Here is a 21,226-nt window from a genome sequence, read left to right as displayed (position 1 = left end):
CCTATGATTTAGCTTTGTTCAAATTATATGTTTAGCATGACCCAGGGTAGCAGGTGGTGTAAGTATGTTCAAAGCTTTTGTTCTTTCTTTAGAAAACTATTAAGCACTTAAGGACACTTAAGCTTCCATTTTCAACAAGTATTACTTTACCTTCTCCAATAGTTTTCTGGAGACACAGTCATATGGAATAAAGTGTATCATAAAAATACTGGACTACAGGTTAGATATTGTAGTCTGTGCTATAGTATTCTTTGAAGATTTTGGCAATATTCAAGCAGCGGGACTAATTGTGTTTTGCAGGTTAACAATACTGTAACTAATTTTAAAAGTAGGAAGCAAAGCTACTTAATGTTTTAATTGGCAACCCTGACCGGGGCCAAAATCAACTGAGCCACCCAGGCGCCCCTCAACTACTTCTTTTTAAAAAAGTAAATTCTACCCCCAACTCATGTCTCCAGGATTAAGGGTCTCTATCACTAGAGCCAGCTGCTGCCCTATAAACTGTAACTTCTTAAGTGGAATACTTTTAAAGCTAGGTTCAGTGAATTTTAAAAAGTCAATTGGTTCATTTCTGGGAGGTGAAGAACTGCATAATATAAAACTTGTAAATCAGCTAGTGTTTCTCCTGTTTAATTGGCTGAAATTCCTCATCACAAATACATTTTTTTTTTTTTTTGCCAGAAAATTATTCAGATAAGTCATTCCCTAGGGTTGATCCCAGTTTTTCCTATGTTTACACAGATGAATTCTTTTACAATGACTTAAAGTTTCTCTGGAGATATGCAGAGAAACAGAACTGGTGGATATATGTACACTTAGGTATTGCCAAATTGCCCTCTAAGGGAGATGTCTTTTCTGAGATACCTCATAAGCAGAGTAGAAGAATACCAACCCTAACCTAGGTCCTTGATAATTATCATCTGTATTACTTGTAGGTTGTTCAGTAGCAAAGCCCTATTAAGTTTAGAAGAATCTGCAAACTACAAACACAGGCAGAGGAAAGTAATTGAATACGGCAGTGTTAGGTGCTTGTTTTAATATTGTTTATTAGCACAGTAACAAATGCAGACTTAAGTAGTCCACAACATATAACCAATCCACTGAGCAACTCCTATTCCACACCTTACAGTTAACAGCTTAAGGTATTTTACTACAGGTTTTCACAAGTCGTGATTCAAACCTCTTATCTTGTCACAATAAAGTAGATTGGCATATAAAATAAAATACATAACTACTCATTTCCTATATGGTGTCTTATAGCCACATATCCATTTTATATATATGAGATGACAGTCTCTAAAAACTGTTAAATATCAATGTTCCCTCCCAAGAAGGGAAAAGAAATTCCAATTTTTTTGAACAAAAAAAAAATTGTAGTCTTGGAAGGACTTTACATAAATGGCCATGTGTGTAACCTGTACAAAATTAAGCTATTTTAAATTTACAGACTACAAGCAACTGAACCCAAATGTCTATTCTCTGTACTACATTTCAGCTAATATTGCAGAACTAATGACAGTTTTTAAAGTTGCTCTTACCAATTCTTCTGTCTACTGTAGCAAGATACCTTAAGTTACAACAAAATCTTAGGAAATAAGACTGAATAATATCTGTTATAGAAATACCCTACTCTTTACCAACTCCCACCCTCCCCCACCCCTTCAAAATCATAAGCAGCTCTCTCTGTGACAGACAAATAATGTAAGAATTGTGAAAACCCAATTTATGTAGCGTATCTCTTGGTCCACTGTCTGGCCATTCTGTCATGTTCTGCTCTGTTGGTCATATACTGAGTGGCAATACTTCCCACCAAAGGGTCAGCTGGAAGAAAAAAATGTAGATTACTTTGAGGAAAGGAAAAGACTGTTTCAAATTTTAGCCAAAGTATTTGTGATCAAAACCAGTTTTGAAATGCCATTTTCCTGGGCACTTTTTCTTTCTAAAACAGTATGCAAGGGGAAAACTTAGTAGAATGCTCAGGCTTTAGTACTAGTGTGGCTTCATCTCCTTAATTCATTCTATTTTTCTCCCAACAACCACCACCCAACTGGAGTGTTAAGTAAGTTCAATAAAAACTGGAATGTTCAAGGCTATGATGAACATCCAGCTGTGTTCACACTGACTGTTCCTTCAAGTCCTCTGGGCTGTTGCAATATAACACTATTTACCTCTACATTAGTTACCTAGAAAAAGCCAGGCTGCTAGGTCAAAACCAACAATTAAGTTGAAACCTAAATAGAATCTTTTATGGTAAATCTTTAATAATAAAAGGAAATTAAGCCTCCTCTCACCCTAATCAGTCCAATAACCACTAACTATTAAGCAAAGAAGCTCAACATTTAGTTAGAAGTATGTGGTTTAGGGGAACTGTATGACAAATGTAAAAATCTAAGGCAATTTTGTAAATCTTTGTTCCTAGAGCATAGATATTTTTGCCTTTTTCAACTAGTAGATTGAACTTTTCTTAAAACTTTCTTTCAAAAAAGGTTAGTTTTTGTCCTTTAAAAAAAAAAAAGATTTGAGAGAGAGCAAGCGTGCGCATGAGCAGGGGGGGCAAAGGGAGAGAAAAAAATCCCAAGCAGACCCCACACTAAGCCCAACACAGGGCCTGATCCCACAACCCTGAGATCACGACCTGAACCCAAACCAAGAGTCAGACCCAACCAACTACACCATCAAGGCATCCCTGCTTTTTGTTCTTCAAAAGCTTTGTACTTTATCAAAACAAGTATTTTTCAGGTAAGGAAGAAAAAAAGAAAAAAATTATTAACCTTACCAGGATTACAGTCTGTAAGAAGGGAGCAGATAGAAAGGAGAACTTTAGAAATGGTTAGTGCTGGACTCCAATTATCTTTTAATATGTCCAAGCAAATAACTCCTTGACTGTTAATATTACAGTGATAGATTCTTGTCCGAAATGTAACCTTAAAAAAAAAAAAAAAGTATTAAAATTTAAACAGCAAACAATGAAATTCTTACTAAATTGCTTTTCCAATTGAGTGGCTGTTAATTTAAAACTAAGTGTTTCTTTAAAAGATGAATAGAGTTTTAAAGCTGATACAGATAGGTTAAGAGACTTTAATAAATCTAAGAGTAGAAGTGTTCATTGATACACTCTGTCATTTCAAAAGTTATCCAACAAAAAAAAAGGTAACTTTGGTTAAGCAGTTTCACTAATGTTTTAAATGTTTTCCTAATTTTTCAAGTTTGAAATAACTAATTGCTGACCTCTTGTGTTAGCTGGTAGTACTACATAGCCTTAAAATAAGCTTATAATAAATTCAAACTGAGATACTAACAGAAGCAAGATGCTTAGCTGTAAACACTGTAAAAAATAGTAATTTGAAGATGAGATTTGTTTCTGCTTCTTCTGACTTTTACATTAGATCCTGCAGGTATCCTGTCTACCTAGGTTACAGGATCACTATAATGGAGTCTCCAAAGGTGAGGAGCAGAAATGGGTAAGGATCATAGCAGTAGACAAATTAACACAAGTCATGTGAGTCTGGATTGCTGGGGGTGGGGGGTGGTGTGGGGGGTGGGGTGGGGTTGGTTCCTAATTTTGTGAGATACACAGAATCATTCCAAAGTAAAAATAAGAATCATAAATTGTTGAGTATCAGAGGAGATACAATCCTAGATGAGAAAACTGAAGCCAGGAGATGAAGAATTTGAACAAGGCCAAAACATGACAAGGAGCAGAATCCAAAGCTTTGGTAGGAGATTCTGATTTCCTAATTATTTTAGTGACAAATTTCAGTGGTTTTTGGTCACAGTAGTCATTTCTGTGCACAGATACTTTTAACTGTTCAGTAACTTTTTCCCCTGTTGAATGGAAAGTAGAGGATTGATTCTGGGTTGCTATGTCACTAAAAACAGCAGGGTTTTAAACACCATCAAAACAAAGCACATATTTCTAGAAATGGTCTCTGCCAAGAGGCAAAGCCCTGCCTACCCCATGCAGTTTTTTATGTCCATCCAAATGTACTTAAAGATTCATTAAGATAGAACAGAAATCTACCTTTTGTGATTAAAATTCAACAGTCTCTCATGGCAGTATGTAAATTTGACTATAAATTAGGGAAGTTCTTACCTTTGGAGGCTTGAAGGGGTATTCTGGTGTAAAAGTGATATCAAGGAAAAATACACCACCCTCATACACGGATCCTGGAGGCCCCAGAATGGTTGATCTCCATTCATAGATGTTATCGCCTTTGGGACCAGCACTGTGAAGTAATACATCAGAAGGTAAGCAGATGGTGGCCCCATCTAACTTCTTATAGGGTATTTAAAAAAGAAGAAAAGAAGACCTCTTCTTTTCCTTTTAGTTTAATGTGTGGTTTCGCTCCACAAACAGAAGTGTCTTTCAGACACAATGTGACTCTGGACTGCAAAAAACCAATCAGCCTTAGGTCAAGTAAACTGAATAATAAAGAATGTTTAAACCATTCTAAGCCTACTTAAGCTGTGAATAAGCAAGATATTCCTCAATTCTCAACCTTCTCGATACTTCATAAGAAAATGTAAACAATATTTTAGTGACAAATTTCAGTGGTTTTTGGTCACAGTAGTCATTTCTGATAACCATTTTAAACACAAAGTTTCATTTCTAACCCCACTGACTGGTTCTTGTTCCTCGCTCTTCTATTTCCATAATCTTACCCTAAGAGGAAATCCAATGGATTACAGTATGGTCTCCATTATAAACCATGTTGGGTGAGAAATGACAAGTTATTTATTTTGCATTTCAATGTATAAAATTATAACCAGGTTCTCTAAATATTAGAGTTGGGATGTTAATTTATCCCTTTCCCTGTTACATCGCTGTTATTTATATTTAATTATACCATAATACCCTTCCAAAGCATTGTATTGGCTTGCAGAGTGCTCTGTATCCAAGTACAATTATTAATAAAAATATTTACCCTCCAATTCCAAGACCAACGAAGAGCCTAATATACCTGCCCAAACAAGTAAACAATACCAGGACTTAAGGTATTGAGGACAGAGGAAAAGACAAGTTTGGGAAATGGTTTCAGATATTAATTTTAAAAAGACTTCCCACAGCATGGACATGACAGTATTAAAGTGGCTCACATTTCTCAAACCTAGTTATCAACTGTTGCTTCAAGGATCATGATGTATGTCAGCCAAACACCAAAATGTCTTTACTTGGAGAGACTTCTACATCCCAATCACACAGACTAATTTCTACAGAGAGGCAAACAGCATTTTAAAATGAATGGATGGTATGAACTCAAATACTTATTGAATGTACTTCTAGGCCAAGTTACATGGTAGGGATTTTAATAATGAATAAGACAAAAAATCCTTGTCCTCAAGATGCCCTCTGCTAATTGGTTAGAGATGAGGTTCAATTCCTCCATTTAAGAGAAAGAGTAAAAAGGGAAATGGGAGGAGGGGGCAAAATACCTGCCTGTGGCCCTATACTTTCCACAAATCCATCACAGATTTTTTTTTTTCCTTTCAGATGAGTTTATAAAAGTAAAAGAAAACCAAAAAGAAACAAAAGTTAGGGAAGAAAACATGATGTGGCTGGCAAGAAAGGAGGGAGAAAATACCGACAAAAGAATACAGGGCTAATGGGGGTACCTGGGTGGCTCAGTGGTTGTGAGTCTGCCTTTGGCTCAAGTTGTGATCCTGGGGTCCTGGGATCAAGTCCTGCATTCAGGTTCCCCACAGGGAGCCTGTTTTTTTTCCTCTGTCTATGTCTGTGCTTCTGTGTGTCTCTCATGAATAAATAAAATCTTAAAAAAAAAAAAAAAAGATGGGCTAATGGGAAGAGTAGACCCAAATTGGCCAAGAGGCACAGAGCTTAGACACGGACTTGAGTACTTATTAGCTGTGCGACTTTAAGGTCACTAAACCTAAACCACAAATTCTCAAGAATGTTTTGATAATTAAAATGGGGGGGGGGGGAGATAACCTCTGTAGAACAGACCCACAGTAGTCTCTCATTAAATGATATTAAGGATCACTTGATACTTTTACATGTCAACTGGCCATATTTTCACAAGGTGGGAAGTAGGGAGAGTTTTTAAACAACCCTCTACTTCAAGGAATATGCAGTAACTTCTAGTGAAAGGATACTTACTATCTTGATTACAGCTTCATATCCTGAGGTTAAAACTGGCCCTTGGTCATCTGGTCTTCCTACATGTTTGCATCCAGCATATGTACTTGGGCAAAAAGTGTACACTGGCCAATACAGCCAGGACACCTATTTACCCAACTAGAGTTAACTACAAAGTGGACTAACAAGGTGAAGAAGACACCACTGATACAGAGGTTGCAGATAACAGATACCTATTTTCTAGTTCATGGTATCTAAGGCTAAAAGGCAAAGGACAATCATCTGCTGTAAACCTCTCTTTTTACAGATGAGGAACCAAGTCCCAAAGCAGAAGCAAAGCCATCCGAAACCCAGTAATGGCAGCATTCCATACAGTTATCCTCACAGCTTGGTTGCTAATGCTAAGACAGACCCAGAAAAAACTTTAACAGTAAGGTCCCTCTAACCCTAGAAGCAACATGTTGACATGACATGTTTAACAGTATACCACCATAAGCAGCTTTTATGGATTGTAAAGAAAATAGGTGATTTCCAAATTTCATTGTTCCTCAACATAACCTATGGAACTTTTGGGACGCCTGGGTGGTTCAGCTTTGAGTCTGCCTTCAGGTCGGGGCATAATCCTGGAGTTCCGGGAGCAAGTCCCACGTTGAGCCTACTTCTCCCTCTGCCTATGTCTCTGTCTCTAAGTAAGTAAGTAAGGTAGGTAAGTAGGTAAAGTAAATATGGAACTTTCAAGATTCCTGACCCTTCATCCCAGGCTGAGTTTAGAATATTCAGAAGGGACTTAAGAATCTATGGGGATCTTTAAACAGGTATTGGTTGCTCTGGGGAACCACTGGTACCAGTTACAGGAAGTAGGACAACCAGTTTAGAACATAAGTTTTAACATTAGAGCTTGTGTCACCTATGATATAACTGGAAATTCAAATCAAGGTGGCTACTTGTTTGTAATCAGCTTTCAGTTTGGGCGTAAGCTTTTCTAAAAGTTCAGAAAAAAACTATAATAAAAAATGCCACACTTCTGTTAAACTTTAAAAACGGAGAATAAAGGTGGGTTATATTAAGAAAAGAATACAAGTGAAATAATTATCAAATGTGGTTGAAATCCTAAAGCATGAAACAGGAGCCCTGGAGAAAACTAAATGGCATGGACTTGTAGATCCTCAGCCAGGGAACCTGGGAGTTATAGGGAAGGATCTAAGAACCCACTGGAACAACCAAGCATTGGCTACTTGAATAAAAACTTTACTCACTTTAAAAGCTGTCACTGGAGGAATTCATATAAACTTTGTCATATACATTTTATTAATCATAGAATGAAACAAAAATTCTATGGGCCTGCAAATATTTTGTCTTCCCCCCCCCCCCCCCAGGTTCTCACTGTAAAAGTTGGGATCTACTGGTCTAGAAGGTGGGTAGAGACCTATGGGGGGTAGTGGTGAGGGCACAAGTTTACAGCTCTCAGAAAGCCACTGTGAAGGAGAACAAGGAACAAGCTTTACGTGCAACACTACTGGGAAAGGTCTGTTCCAGCACCCCACCCTCTTCTCTATAAAATGACTAACTAGGTTTACCCTCAGGTCAACATATTCTTTTACCAGCCTTCTGTCCCCACCCTTTAAGATACTTTTTAGTTCCACAATAAGAAATCTAACTTCACTTTCAAACACTCACTGAAGTGTACTTTAAAATGGCATGTGATTTAAATTATTAATTTAAATTATTAGTAAGTGTGGGAGATGGGAGTTTAAGGGAAGATGGGAACAAAAAAGATACAGAACTCTTATACAAGGCAAAAAGAAAAATTCTGCCCTTGATTCAGTCTTTTTCCCTTCTAGTTTAAATAGAGCTGTGGCAAAACATTTTAAGAAAAATAACAGTCAAGGGTGCCTGGCTGGCAGTTGGTAGTGCATATCTTGATCTTGGAGTTTTGAGTTCCACGCTGGGCACAGAACTTAATTTTTAAAAAAAGAGAAATAACAGTTTACTTCTATAATGTTTTCTGACTTCATAGAGATACATTAACATTAGCAGCAGGGATTGTCATGAACCACAATATTCTTCTGAAGAAAAGTTAGCCTTTTGACTGATTGGCACCATACCCCCTGAATAATTAACTTAATGACAAGGACTCTCACCTCTACCACCCTTTCCCTTAATCCTCAAAACCCATGTTTCCTCCATAACCACAGGAAAAGGCAGCTACACATCATATAAAATGTAATCAATACAAGTCATTTAAGGTATAATCTAAGGAAATAAAACCAATTAGAAAAACTGTCATTAGAGCAGTCTTACTGTAGAATTTGATATGCTCTCTAGATTGATTTAAAAATCTCTAAGATAATGACATAAGCTAATGTTTTAAGCTTCATTTTGTATAAAAGTCATGTTTTTAAGTACTCCCCCATTCCCATCCTCAATACTAACTTACTATAGACTACTGTTCTTCCATTTCAACAGCAACCAAAGATACATCTTAATTTTTAAAGAATGTCCTGGAAGCAAGGTGAAATTATAATCAGTGTTTGTAAACATTATATTTCTAGATCAATTTTTAACACTTTTATTGGGAGAGATGGGACCCTTGCATATAAAGACAGAAACCCTAATTCAGGTATTATTTTAGGCATAATTTTAAAAAGCTTAGTTATCTGGTCTTATATCCTAGGAAAAAAGTTGAGGGTAAAGTTTGGGAAGATGGAAAAGATATACATGCTACAGACAAGCACCTGTATATCAACAGCACAAAATAAGTGGAAAATGGGGCAAGTTAGCAAATGTACCAGCGTATTTCAAAAAAGGGTAGAGGCTCATGATCAACAGAGTTAGAAACTCATTTTACCCACCTAAAAATCCCAAGTAATCTCTGATACTTTTCCCATAGTACAATGACTGATGCTTCATAAAAATAAAGAACTGGCAAACACTGTTGATTGGCTAGTCCCGGTCTACTCTTTGTAGAAGCTTCATAATAAAGCAAACCAGCAGCTTATACAGTGTGTTATGTCATAAAATCCTCCAAACTCCTATATTCTAATTGCCTTAGAGCAGTTCTCAATAAAGGGTAGTTTTGCCCCCCAGGAGACATTTGGCAATGTCTGGAGATATTTTTGGATGTCACTACTAGGAGGGAGTGGCCTAATCGGTTGAGGCTAGGGGTGCTGCTAAACATCCTCCAATGCACCAGACAGCCGCTGTTACAAAGAATTCTCTCAACCCAAAATGTCAATAGTGCCCAAAGCTGGAAATCTTGAGTTGAGCTAGTAAAGGTAAGCTTCACAGTTTGAATCCCTGTTGTCAAGACTCTACTGCTCATCCTCTTATCTTTGTTTTACTACTCTGTGCGTGGCACAGGAAAAAAAAATTTTTTTATATCCTGTGTGGTTGTTATTAAAAGTTAGATTTGCATATGCCCTGAATGTTCTACAGACCCCTGTTACTCAAAATGTGGTCTCTGGACAAAGAAACATCAGCATCCTCTGGGAGTTTGTTAGAAATGCAGACTTAGGCTCCACCCTACACATAATGCATCAGAATTCACACATTAAAAGTTTGAGAAGCTAGCTATAGAGGACATTAAGTGGTAACTGAATACCAACTATACCCTCTAATCTTCTAGATTTAAATTACCATTTATATTCTCTAGCTCTCTCCTTCACTGCCTATCATTCCCTGTAGTAAGAAGCAAGTATCAACCCGGGTAATGTTTACTAAATACCACATAGAGAACTTAGAAAATGCTGATAGAAGAGATCCACAATCAAATCTATATTCCCACAACCAACTATTCAAAATCCATTCTTAATTGACTTTCTTTTGCTAAGAAATTCAAAGAGAATATGGCAAAATAGTATGAATGCAGCAATCTACCAGAGGGAATCCTCATCTCCTACAATCATCTCCCAATAGACATACTCTCCAGAGAGAATGAAAGCTGCCCTCTCCATGACAACTACACAACACATGCAAAGGAATTTTATAAAAAATGAAAACAAAAAGCTTCTTGTTCTCACCATCCCTTCATAAAGTAGTTGTTATTTGTAACCTAGAAGTGAGTGGCAGAAGAAACTTGAAAAATCAGAAAATCTGAATAAGGTAACATGCTAGTGACGTGGCTGGTGAGATGACACTGCTTTAAAAAGTGGGCTGGTCACTTTCTAGTAACTAAGAGAGACCTCTTCTACAAAGAGGTATTGCTAGGGATGTACCATCCAGGTTACCATTCCCTGGGAAGAACTTGTAGTTCAAAGGCCAATCTAAAAGACTCCTATGTAAGAATTTACATTAGTGGTATCCATCCAGTGTAGCTAAGCAGTTGCACTGGAACAGAAGTGGGCCCAAATAGGGGGTTACATTTTCCTATACATGGGGAGGAAAACTGTCTCAGACACTTAAGATCTACAACAACATGATCCATGTCCCCCACGAACCACCACCCCCCCCCCAAAAATTGTGTCATATCAACACTGAGGAAATGGTGCCTACTCTCTAACTCCAGCAGAAAGGGTATAAACCTTCAAAGCAATTTGATGCAACTTTTCATGAAGCACAAGGCTGAGTTTAGGATTATGGAAGCTGTAGAGTTTGTTTTCAAAATCTGTTCCAAACAAGAAAGTGGACTGGTAAGTATTTACACAAAATGCTACAGCCCTGTCAATATACGATCTCCCTTAGATCAGATTTTAGGCCTTTAGAGAATAGTAATTTTCTACACATACTAAATGGCATTGCATAATAGTAATTAACAATAATTAGCTGGCCAAAATATGAACCACTGTTCAGAATTACATGACAATGTTTCCAAATTAGGTGAAGTAACAACTAGAAAAGCTCAATCTCTCCAGCTAGCCATTCAATTGTAGTTTTACCTACAAGTTGTTGCTTTAGAAGACAGTCCAGCCCTTCTGGAATTCTATATTCCAATCTTGAAAAAAAATTAGATGTACACAGAATAAGGACACAATTAAAAAAAAAAAACAACACCAAAAAACTAGTTTCAAGATAATGTGAAAAAGACAACAGTAAGGATAGTAAAACAAGAACAGATCTAAAACACTGTGAACATCAGTGGGTCCTTACTCATCACCAGGGAGAGATGCTGGCTGTGTAATGAGACAATGTTTAGTAAACTGAACTAAAAATCACGCTTTAACCTCTGGGCTACTGATACGCAAGTGAGGGTAAAGTACCAAGCAAGTGAAATGCAAACTAGTCAAATTCAAGGGCCTAAAAGGAATTGAGGGTGGAGAATGGCACATAGGAACAATTAGAATTAAATAAGAGATCGTCATCTCTTGTGTCTCAAAAGCCATTTTTTCTATACAAGGTTAAACAGGTAGGTATTCAATATAAGGGAAGATCAAACAAGCCTGACTTAAGAACAATTCTAATTTGCTCTTTCCCCAGAGAAGTTAGAAAAACAGGGTCAGAACAGATTCAAGTTCTAAGGCTATGTAACTACTGCCACCAAAATAATCCAAAGCAGGAGATCTGTCTAGAATAAGGTGTTTGAGTCCTGATTTTTTTAGTTGCATTGCTTATATTAGCATATGTAACACTACTATCTAAATGAGTAAATAGCAGTCCATTATTAGTCTCTGGTTCTTAATCAGTTCGTAGAGCCACAGCCAACTCTTCTACTGGGGTGAGCAATGCAGTACAGCTCAATCTCTTGTTTAGATTTTTTTGGAGGAAATAAGGTACAGCTGTTAACATTTGTTCCCTCCACAGACTTAGTGTAGATCCTCAAAAGCAACAGTGTTGCAAGAAAAGCTATTTAAGGGATTCCAAAATTCTCAAAGAGGAACCTACCAGGTTTAACTCAACTCTAAGAAGATTCTACAGCATACCTTTTGGAAAAAACCACACAGTTAAAGATTTCCCATTCACTCACACTCAACTGCACAGCCTCCACAATGCAACTGCTGCCAATCTCAAACTGCAGGTGAGGTAGGCAGGAGGTGGCATGGTTAGAGGGAAATGTGGGAAGTGACAAGTGTAAATGCACAAGAAACAGGTGCAACATCTTGCCATAGAGCAGAGAAAATTGCATTATCTTGCTGCAGTGATTTTTTTCTTTTTCTTTTTTTTTTTTTTTTTTGTCATTTTTCATGTGGTATGAACTATTTTATTGTTTGGTAAGCTTTTAATAAAACTGATTTTAATTTTTTTACTGCCCCTTTTGATCTTAAAAGTGTTCCAATTAGGATAGGACATGGTTAACCTATTTATGAGGGCATCTCAGAATACCTACCTGCCTACACTGCCCAATCAGCCTAGAACTGTCCTTCCAGTCTCTTAATTGTAGCAATTTTACTGATTCTTTGTCCTCAACCTGCATCCTCCTTCCAGGGATTTGGGTAAACACCCCAAGCAGGCGACTCTCATCCTAGGTCCAGCTAACTACAAAGTCCCTCAGCTCAGAACTCATGTGGATTTGGAGGATAAAGACGTTTTGAGCTAAAGCTGGTATTCACATGCAGGAAAGGCTAGATCAGCAATTCTCCAAGTCCCTTTCAGCAAGCCCACAGATCAAAACTATTTTCACAATTCTAAACAGTATTTGCCTTTTTAACTCTCATTCTCTCAACATTTGTACTGTGAAGTTTTGCTGAGACTACACAAGGTGTGATATGACAACAGACTGAATGCAGAAGCAGCTAAGAAAATCCAGCAGTCTTAAATATATATGCAAATTGCACATATAAAAAACAGCCACTCTTCTAATGATTTAGCCTTGGAAATTAAGTTACTTTCATTAAAAAATGTTAACATGCTTTTGTTATTTTAAAATGAATGAAATATTTTTAATGTTTCAGCTAAAGCTGAATATAGTAAAAATCTGTAATAATTAAATAAACAAAAGCTCTTTGGGGCTCATAATTTTTAAGACTGCGTAATGGGGTCCTAAAAGTAAGGTTTGTGAACGGCCAGGTAGATTATTTTAAAATAGCACCAGCATAACTTGGCAACAATTTTAAAAACTAAAAAAAAAATTTTTTAAGATTTTATTTATTCATGATAGAGAGAGAGAGAGAGAGAGGCAGAGAGAGGGGCAGAGACACAGGCAGAGGGAGAAGCAGGCTCCATGCAGGGAGCCCGAGGTGGGACTTGATCCCAGGTCTCCAGGATCAGGCCCTGGGCCAAAGGCAGGCGTTAAACTGCTGAGCCACCCAGGGATCCCTAAAAACTAAAAGTTTAAACAGCAACTAGAAGTTGTTCATCTCTCCCTCCCCCACTCCCACCTTGGAAACCCCAAAGCCCATATAATAAGTCGTACTATCCTGAAGCCTACGGGGGGGGGGGGGGGGGGGGAGGCATGTGGAAAAAGACCAAATATGAGGGATGAATGAGGAGCCCCAGGTGTTCAAGCCCTTCACCATTTGAGTCTTCTTGGGCCCACACCAGATATGTGAGTAATCTAGAAGCCTTCAGGTAATTCTAGCCTCTGTAATGGCTTGAGAGCCCAGCCCCAGTCAGCCCTCAGATATACCAGAAGTTATGATAAATAGTAGCTGCTGTTTTACACCATGTAGTTTAAGGTGTTCTGTGAACACTCCCTAGGAACAGCCCTCAACCAATAGCTGATAGTAAAGTGGGACAATTGGCAAGTGCTTATCCAATTCCCCAGAGTTAACCTTAGGCAACTTTCACTGCGAGGGATGGCTTAATTAAAAGGTGTCCTTGGGATACCTGGGTGGCGCAGCGGTTTGGTGCCTGCCTTTGGCCCAGGGCACGATCCTGGAGACCCGGGATCGAATCCCACGTCGGGCTCCCGGTGCATGGAGCCTGCTTCTCCCTCTGCCTGTGTCTCTGCCTCTCTCTCTCTCTCTGTGACTATCATAAATAAATAAATAATACCTTTAAAAAAAAATAAAAGGTGTCCTTTACTGACAGTCTTTCCTACCCCGTCTTACTTCCTACCTCTACCTTTGTTCCTTGCACCACTAAAAAACTACTTGTATTAGAATTCTCGTCTTAAGGGTCTCCTGGGGAAAGCAAAGCTGAGACACCACTGAAGAGCACACAAAGGAAAAGATGAACAGATATAATTACATAAAAACTGAAAATCTGAAACACATTATAAAAGGGTGGAGGGAAGATAACTGCAGTACATAATTAAGGGCTAATATCTTGACTATGAAAAAAAAAACTTTAAACATACTAAGTGCAATGGATAAAGGTCAGGCATTTCTCAAAGAAACTCATATGGCCAATAAATCTCAATCTTACTTAGACTCAAAGAAATGCAAATTAAACATGGAGGCACATTTACCTATCAGACTGGCAAACATTTAAAAGACTGAAAATCTTCTGTGTTAACTGTATGATGAAATAGGTACTCTTTTCCATTGCTGGTGGGAGAGTAAATCAGTAATCCTAGGTTGTGATTATAATACATTCAAATATAAATCTGGTATATCCTTTGACACAGAAGTTCTTCTCAGAGCTTACCCTCAGGAAATAAGTGGACACATGCACATGGCTATAGTTATCGGGATATTTATAAGACATGTATGATGAAACAACTTTGGAATGAGCTATACTATCAACAGGATATAGGTTAAACTGGTACAACCATACATACAGCAGTATACTATCCAGCTCTTAAATTGACATGAGGTATGCATACTCAACAGGGCTTTTAAAAATCCACAATATAATGTGAAGTGAAAAGGCAGGTTCCTTTTATGTATGCAAAACAATCTCAGTGGTTATACCTGCAGCATGAGATGAGATTTTATAGTAACAATGTATCTCCATTTTAAAGAATGTAACAAAAGAGAAGAAATGAAATCAAATTCACCTAGTAAAGTCAACTAAATAGAAAAAGTACCTGGTTTCTGACTGGAAATCCAGGCCTTTAAAGACTTTGCAGCGATGCATGATACTCAATCTAGGCAATTTAAATCCAGTTTTTGCAGACTATGGTTTAGAACAGAGTTGGTAAGAGTCTCAGAGGGGTGACTTTTAACAAGTTCACTCCTGATTGTCAGGGCCCAAATACGTTTTCAATAGTGACCCAGCGATTTACTGAATCTTCAGGTGAGGATCTAAAACAGTCCTTCACAGGAAATCAATAATACTGCCCCCATCCCCAACTTACAGCCCTGTGAAAGCCATCAGTAGCTATATGATGTTAAGGTGTCCTGTAGTCACACTGAAGGATAGTTTGACCTTATACTATAAAAGCTTCTGTGAACCCAGGGAGAGACTGCGAACCCTCCGACAGGGTTGAAAATCAGAGGTGACTCAAGTTTGTGCAACAACAGCATATAAATATTTTTCAAAACAAAGCAGAAGAAAGGATCCAACAGCCTACTCAGCAGACACATCAACAAAATACCAACTCTACTGTGGTAAGTGACACCTGTTCAATGTATCTAAATAGCCTAGATATCTAGTAGTAAATTTATCTAATCATTATTAAAATATGAAAGATTTGGGGTAGATTTAATTGTATGTAAATTGTGCCTTTAAAACTAGATAATACAGAAAAATAACCTAACATATGCAGAGAAATTTATCATTTTTAACTATTCTTTTATAAACTAACTTTTTAATAATCTTTACCCAAAATCCTTTGTATCAGGAAAGGTAACGTTTCCCCCCCCCCTTTTTTTTTAAGATCTTATTCATTTATTCATGAGCAACAGAGAGAGAGAGAGAGGTAGAGACCTAGGCAGAGAGACCTGGGCATATACAGGACCTAGGCTTAGCACCTGCCTTCAGCCCAGGACGTGATCCCAGAGTCCCAGGATCAAGTCCCACATCGGGCAAGGAGCCTGCTTCTCCCTCTACCTACATCTCTGCGTCTCTCATGAATAAATAAAATCTTAAAAAAAAAAAAGATTGGGAAACATTCAGGAGATTAAGTGAACGTTAAGGGATGCATTTATACAAAATCCTAAAGCTAGAAAGTCACACTTCTGGCCAATACAATCCAGGCTTTCTTACAGAGGTTTTTTTTTTTTCCCCAATACATCCATGGAGTTTCCAATAAAATTATCTGCCTTTGGACTACCCACAAATTTTGTTTAATCACACTTACTACTATGCCATTCCTAATGTATTAATTCATTTCTCTTTTATATTTGGATGGAAGCTAGAATTAGGAACAAGAAAATCTTGTGACCTGCTAAGAGGTGTTATTAAAACTTCTTAAAAATTGATTCAATTTTTTTGTAGAAATGAATTAACTGGAAATTAATACATACCACACGGAGTACTAGTGTGGAGGAGAGATCATTTTTAAAAAATTTTAAGATTTTATTTATTCATGAGAGACAGACACAGAGAGGCAGAGACATAGGCAGAGGAAGAAGTAGGCTCCCTGTGGGGCTGATGCAGGACTCGATCCCAGGACTCCGGGATCATGACCTGGGCGAAAGGTAGACACTCAACCACTAAGCCACTCAGGTGCCCTGGAGAGATTTTAAAAATAATGTGACAACTCCAAAAATTGAGAACCCCAACTTAATGAAAACCAAAGATGGTTTTGGTACAGTATCAGTTCAACTGAGTACAAGTCCAAATGTTATGTTCTAATGTTTTTTTTTAAGTGTTGCTTATTCTTTTTGCAATTTAAGAGCATAAGGGAGGAAAGAAAGGCTAAAAAGAAGGTAGGTATAGAACACAACACCTACTTCCCCAGTTCAGAAGTCCGTTTGGTCCACTCCACTCCATTCCATTCTAGTCCACAGTGGCACTGGGAGGTCCAGCAATCATTGGAATGACCTACACTGAAATGGAGGTCAACCCCTGCCTGAGGATACAATATCACCCACTGCTCAATGCTCTGTGAAGCTGAGGCCTCTGTAACCTCTTTGTTCCCTCCCTCTCCATTGCAGGATCTACAGCTCAGAACCACCAGGAAATCACAGGGTCAGGAGGTGAGGAGAGCTATTTACTGCAGTTGGACAGTCATTGGCTTCTTTCTTGGCCCCAGCTGGCCAGGAGAGAAAAGAGAAGGCTGTTTATATTTGCAAAGGGCTGAGAGTTGTGAATGAGGGAGGCTATGCCCTGTATGTCAAATACAGGGCTGCACTTGAAGGGGAAGAGTCTGCTCTGGCTTCTTGCTCACTGCTAAATCTCATCACCAAATCTCTGTCTCTGCTGTCTATACACATTCTTCTAGCTGAGAAACAGAGACAATAGCTTTAACAAAGCTAGGTGCTGTCACAGCTGCTAAAGAGGCCCAAGTTGCAGCACCCACATGTGACATTTCACAGCCACCCAAGTCTAACAGTTTACTCTTAGCACTGGTAAGCAGACACACATAACCTTCACCAGTGGCCACTGACCAGCTACCACTCTGGCTTATAAATTAACACAGGCAGTGCATATGCTACCTCATGTTAGTATCAGATGCTTCCTAAAATTATTCTCATCATCATTTAATATTTAGTAACAAAGGAGTGCAAAGCATAGTACCCGAACAGAAAAGAGTCCTTACAAAAATGTCAGCTAGTAATTTCCAACTTTTTATGAAAAACACTCACAGAGACCTAACTGCTAAGGTAGGTAATAGGCCTGTTCAGGTTAAATTTTATGGAAAAAGCCAAAAAACAAGAAAAGTTCTAAGAGAGGAGGAGGCAGCTGTTCCAAGTCAAAGGTGAGGAGTTTGGCTGAGAGGTAGAAAATGTGGCTAACAGCCCACGTACATGACTGAAAACTAAGGTTAAAGAAGAGAAGGATATGAAAAATGAAATAAGAATTCTTTATTATTCTAATAAAGAATAATCTCTTAATTTTTTCCCGTTTAGAAGGAAAAAAAAACAACCATAATTTAAGTACTGGACGAGAGGGGGGGAAACAACTATCTCAGACACATATAAAAAGATGCTAGATTGAATACATGTACCAACTTTTACTGCTTCGCCAAACTCTGACATGACACTAAACACACACACATACACACATATATGTATATTTAATGCATAAATCTAAAAAGAAGGGAAGAAAAGGAAAGGAGACAGTATTAATAAAAGTTTGGAAGCTAGGAGGCAAATGGACAAGTGGTAAAGGACTTGATATATCCAAGAAACTGAATCCTAAACTGGCTGTGAAGAAATTCCCCGCCCCCCCCCCCAAAAAAAAAAAAATCAAGCCCAGGTAGACCTTATAACCGCCCTCTAAAGACTCAGGAATCTGTCGTACCTAAGGAGGTTGAGAACGAGGCAGGGGAAGGTTCTAAAATAAGGACTGGTTAAAAGTGTGTATAAGTGGTCCAACTCAAAGACCGTGTGTGACAGGTGGAATTTTAAGATGGGCAGAATGATGTTCTCCCCTCTAATACACTCTCATCTCCTCCACATGAGCATGGACAGAAGCTGTGACTTGTTTCTCCCCAACAGAATAAGGCAAAGTTGATAGGATACCTACCACTCCATGGATCGGGTTATGTTTTCTGTAAATTGTTATGTTATATAAGACTCCACCTTAGCTGACAAGACAGAAATACGGTCCTGCTAGCCTTGAAGGATCAAGCTGCTATGATGTAAACTGCCAGTGGAGAGGGCTAGAGAACTGCTGTTCTCTAGGAGCAACTGATTTCAGTCCTATACCTGCAAGTAAACTCTATGTCACAACTACAGGAGCTTGGAAGCGAACCCTGAGGGACAGATGAGCACACAGGCTGGTGGGTTCCTTGACTACAGCCTAAAAGATCCTCAATAGAGGTCTAAGCTGTGCCCCAACTCCTGACCCATGGTGAACTGTACATACTGAAATGTGTGTATTGTTTTCAACTGCTAAAGTTGTGGTAGTTTGTTACACAGCAATAGAAATTCTGCCAGACTAGGGTTTATTTTCTGGAGAGGTTTAAAACTGAGGGTCTCTGAACCAGGGGACATTAATATGGATGAGGGCAGAGGTGCTGTACTAACAATGTGTTTATGCATGCCCAAAAGTAAGATCCCCAGTTTTCTTTCTCAGCTCCCAGAACAAAGGTTGGCCTTCACTCTCCAGGCAGTCTCTTTTGGGGAATGTTAACAGCCTAGAGGAAAGACCTCAATAAAATTAAAGGCTCCCCAACTAAGTTAACAGATAACCAAGGAACAGAATTCTTCTCTAAAATGGTAAACAAAGATCAAAACAAACTAGTAGATAGTCAATTAGAGAAAACAGAAATTACAAAGAAAATTTCAAAATAAATGAAATTACTAATATCCAGAGAGAGAGAAGATACTGCACTGATGAAACAAGATATGGCTAAAACAAAACAGTATTCAGAAACGAAAAAGGAGGTAGGGGTGGGATGGGGATAATGGCTGAAGGTGGTCAAAAGGTACAAACTTCCACTTACAAACAAGATAAGTTCTAGGGATATAATACACAGCATAGTAACTAGAGTTAACAATACTGTATCATATAGTTGAAAGTTGCTCCCAGAGTAGACCTTAAAAGTTAGCACAAGAGAAAAATTGAAACAATGTGAGGTGATAGATGCTAACTAAATTTACTGTGGCCAAATCATTATGTAATATATACATATATTAAATCAGTATGTTCTACAACCTAAATTAATACAGCGTTATATCTCAATAAAATGAGGGCAGGGAGAAAAGAAAAGCTTTTAGAAACTAAAAATGAAAGCAAACAAACTTACTTCAACATAATAAAGGCCATGTGTGACAAACCCACAGGTAACATCATACTCAATGGTAAAAAACTGAAAGCTTTTCCTCTAAGATCAGAAGACAAGGATGTCCACTCTCACCATTTTTATTCATCATAGTACTAAAAGTCCTAGCCACAGAAATCAGAAAGAAAAAAATATAAGGCATCCAATTGGTAAAAAAGAAGTTAAACTGCTGACTACTTGCAGATGACATGATCTTATATATAGAAAACCCTAAGGACTCCACCAAAAGCTATCAGAACTAATTATTTAGTAAAGTTGCAGGATACAAAATTAACATACAGAAATCTGTTGCATTTCTATACAGTAATAATGAAGTTGGCAGAAGACCTTAAGAAAACATTCCCATTTACAACTGCACCAAAAATAATAAAATATCTAGGAATAAATTTAACTGAGTAGGTGAAAGACCTATACTGTGAAAGACACTAATGAAAGAAATTTAGGGTGACATAGAAAGACAAACCATGATCCTGGATTGGAACAATATTGTTAAAATGCCCATACTACCCAAAACAATCTACAGATTCAATGCAATCCCTACCAAAATACCAAGGGTATTTTTCACAGACCTATAACAATACTAAAATTCATATGGAACCACAAAAGACTGTCAATAGCCACAACAATTCTGAGAAAGAACAGCAAAGCTGGAGGCATCACAGTCCCATATTTCAAACTATACTTCAAAACTGTAGTAATAAAACCAGTATGGTACAGGGACAAAAACAGACATATGGATCAATAGAACAGAAGAGAGAACCAGAAATAAACCCATGATTATATGATGAATTAATCTACAGCAACAGAATACACAATGAAGAAAAGATCATCTCTGCAACAAATGGTGTTGGGAAAACTGGACAGCTACATGCAAAAAGAATGAGACTGGACCACTTTCTTATCCCATACACAAAAATAAACTCAAAATGGATTAAAAACCTAAATGAAGGGGCAGCCCGGTGGCTCAGCAGTTTAGCGCCACCTTCAGCCCAGGGCATGATCCTGGAGACTCAGGATCCAGTCAGGCTCCCTGCATGGAGACTACTTCTCCCTCTGTGTCTCTGCCCCTCTGTGTGTGTGTCTCATGAATAAAAAAAATACATAAAATCATGAGAGAGAGAGAGAGAGAGAGAGAGGCAGAGACACAGGCAGAGGGATATTCTCTCATGAATAAACAAAATCTTAAAAAAAAAATAAGTGAGGGAATTAAACAGTACAAACTTCCAGTTATAAAACAAGTCAGGGCAGCACCAGTGGCGCAGCGGTTTAGTGCCCCCCTGCAGCCTGGGATATGATCCTGGAGACCCAGGATCGAGTCCCACGTCGGGCTCCTTGCATGGAGCCTGCTTCTCCGTCTGTGTCTCTGCTTCTCTCTCTCTCTCTCTCTGAATAAATAAATAAATAATCTTTAAAATAAATAAATAAGGGGATCCCTGGGTGGCGCAGCGGTTTCGCGCCTGCCTTTGGCCCAGGGCATGATC

The 21,226-nt window shown here is 38.2% G+C and overlaps 1 protein-coding gene across 2 annotated transcripts in view; it reads right to left on the bottom strand.

Moving 5' to 3' along the window:
- Nucleotides 1–1,029: 1,029 nt before the first annotated feature.
- The window catches only part of UBE2E1 (ubiquitin conjugating enzyme E2 E1), a 76,008-nt gene continuing 55,811 nt past the window's right edge, over nt 1,030–21,226 (bottom strand). For both annotated transcript variants that reach the window (XM_077865401.1, XM_077865399.1), the window contains 3 exons: nt 4,094–4,226; nt 2,777–2,924; nt 1,030–1,821 (listed from right to left, as the gene is read on the bottom strand). In XM_077865401.1, coding sequence (XP_077721527.1) covers nt 1,724–1,821; nt 2,777–2,924; nt 4,094–4,226 — 379 coding nt within the window. In that variant the 3' untranslated portion in view covers nt 1,030–1,723. The remainder of the gene's footprint in view (nt 1,822–2,776; nt 2,925–4,093; nt 4,227–21,226) is intronic.

Source organism: Canis aureus, chromosome 22 (genome assembly GCF_053574225.1).
Source record: "Canis aureus isolate CA01 chromosome 22, VMU_Caureus_v.1.0, whole genome shotgun sequence".
Classification (NCBI taxonomy): domain Eukaryota; kingdom Metazoa; phylum Chordata; class Mammalia; order Carnivora; family Canidae; genus Canis; species Canis aureus.
Note: the sequence above shows the minus strand (reverse complement) of the source record. Positions and strands in the feature narration are given on the sequence as shown.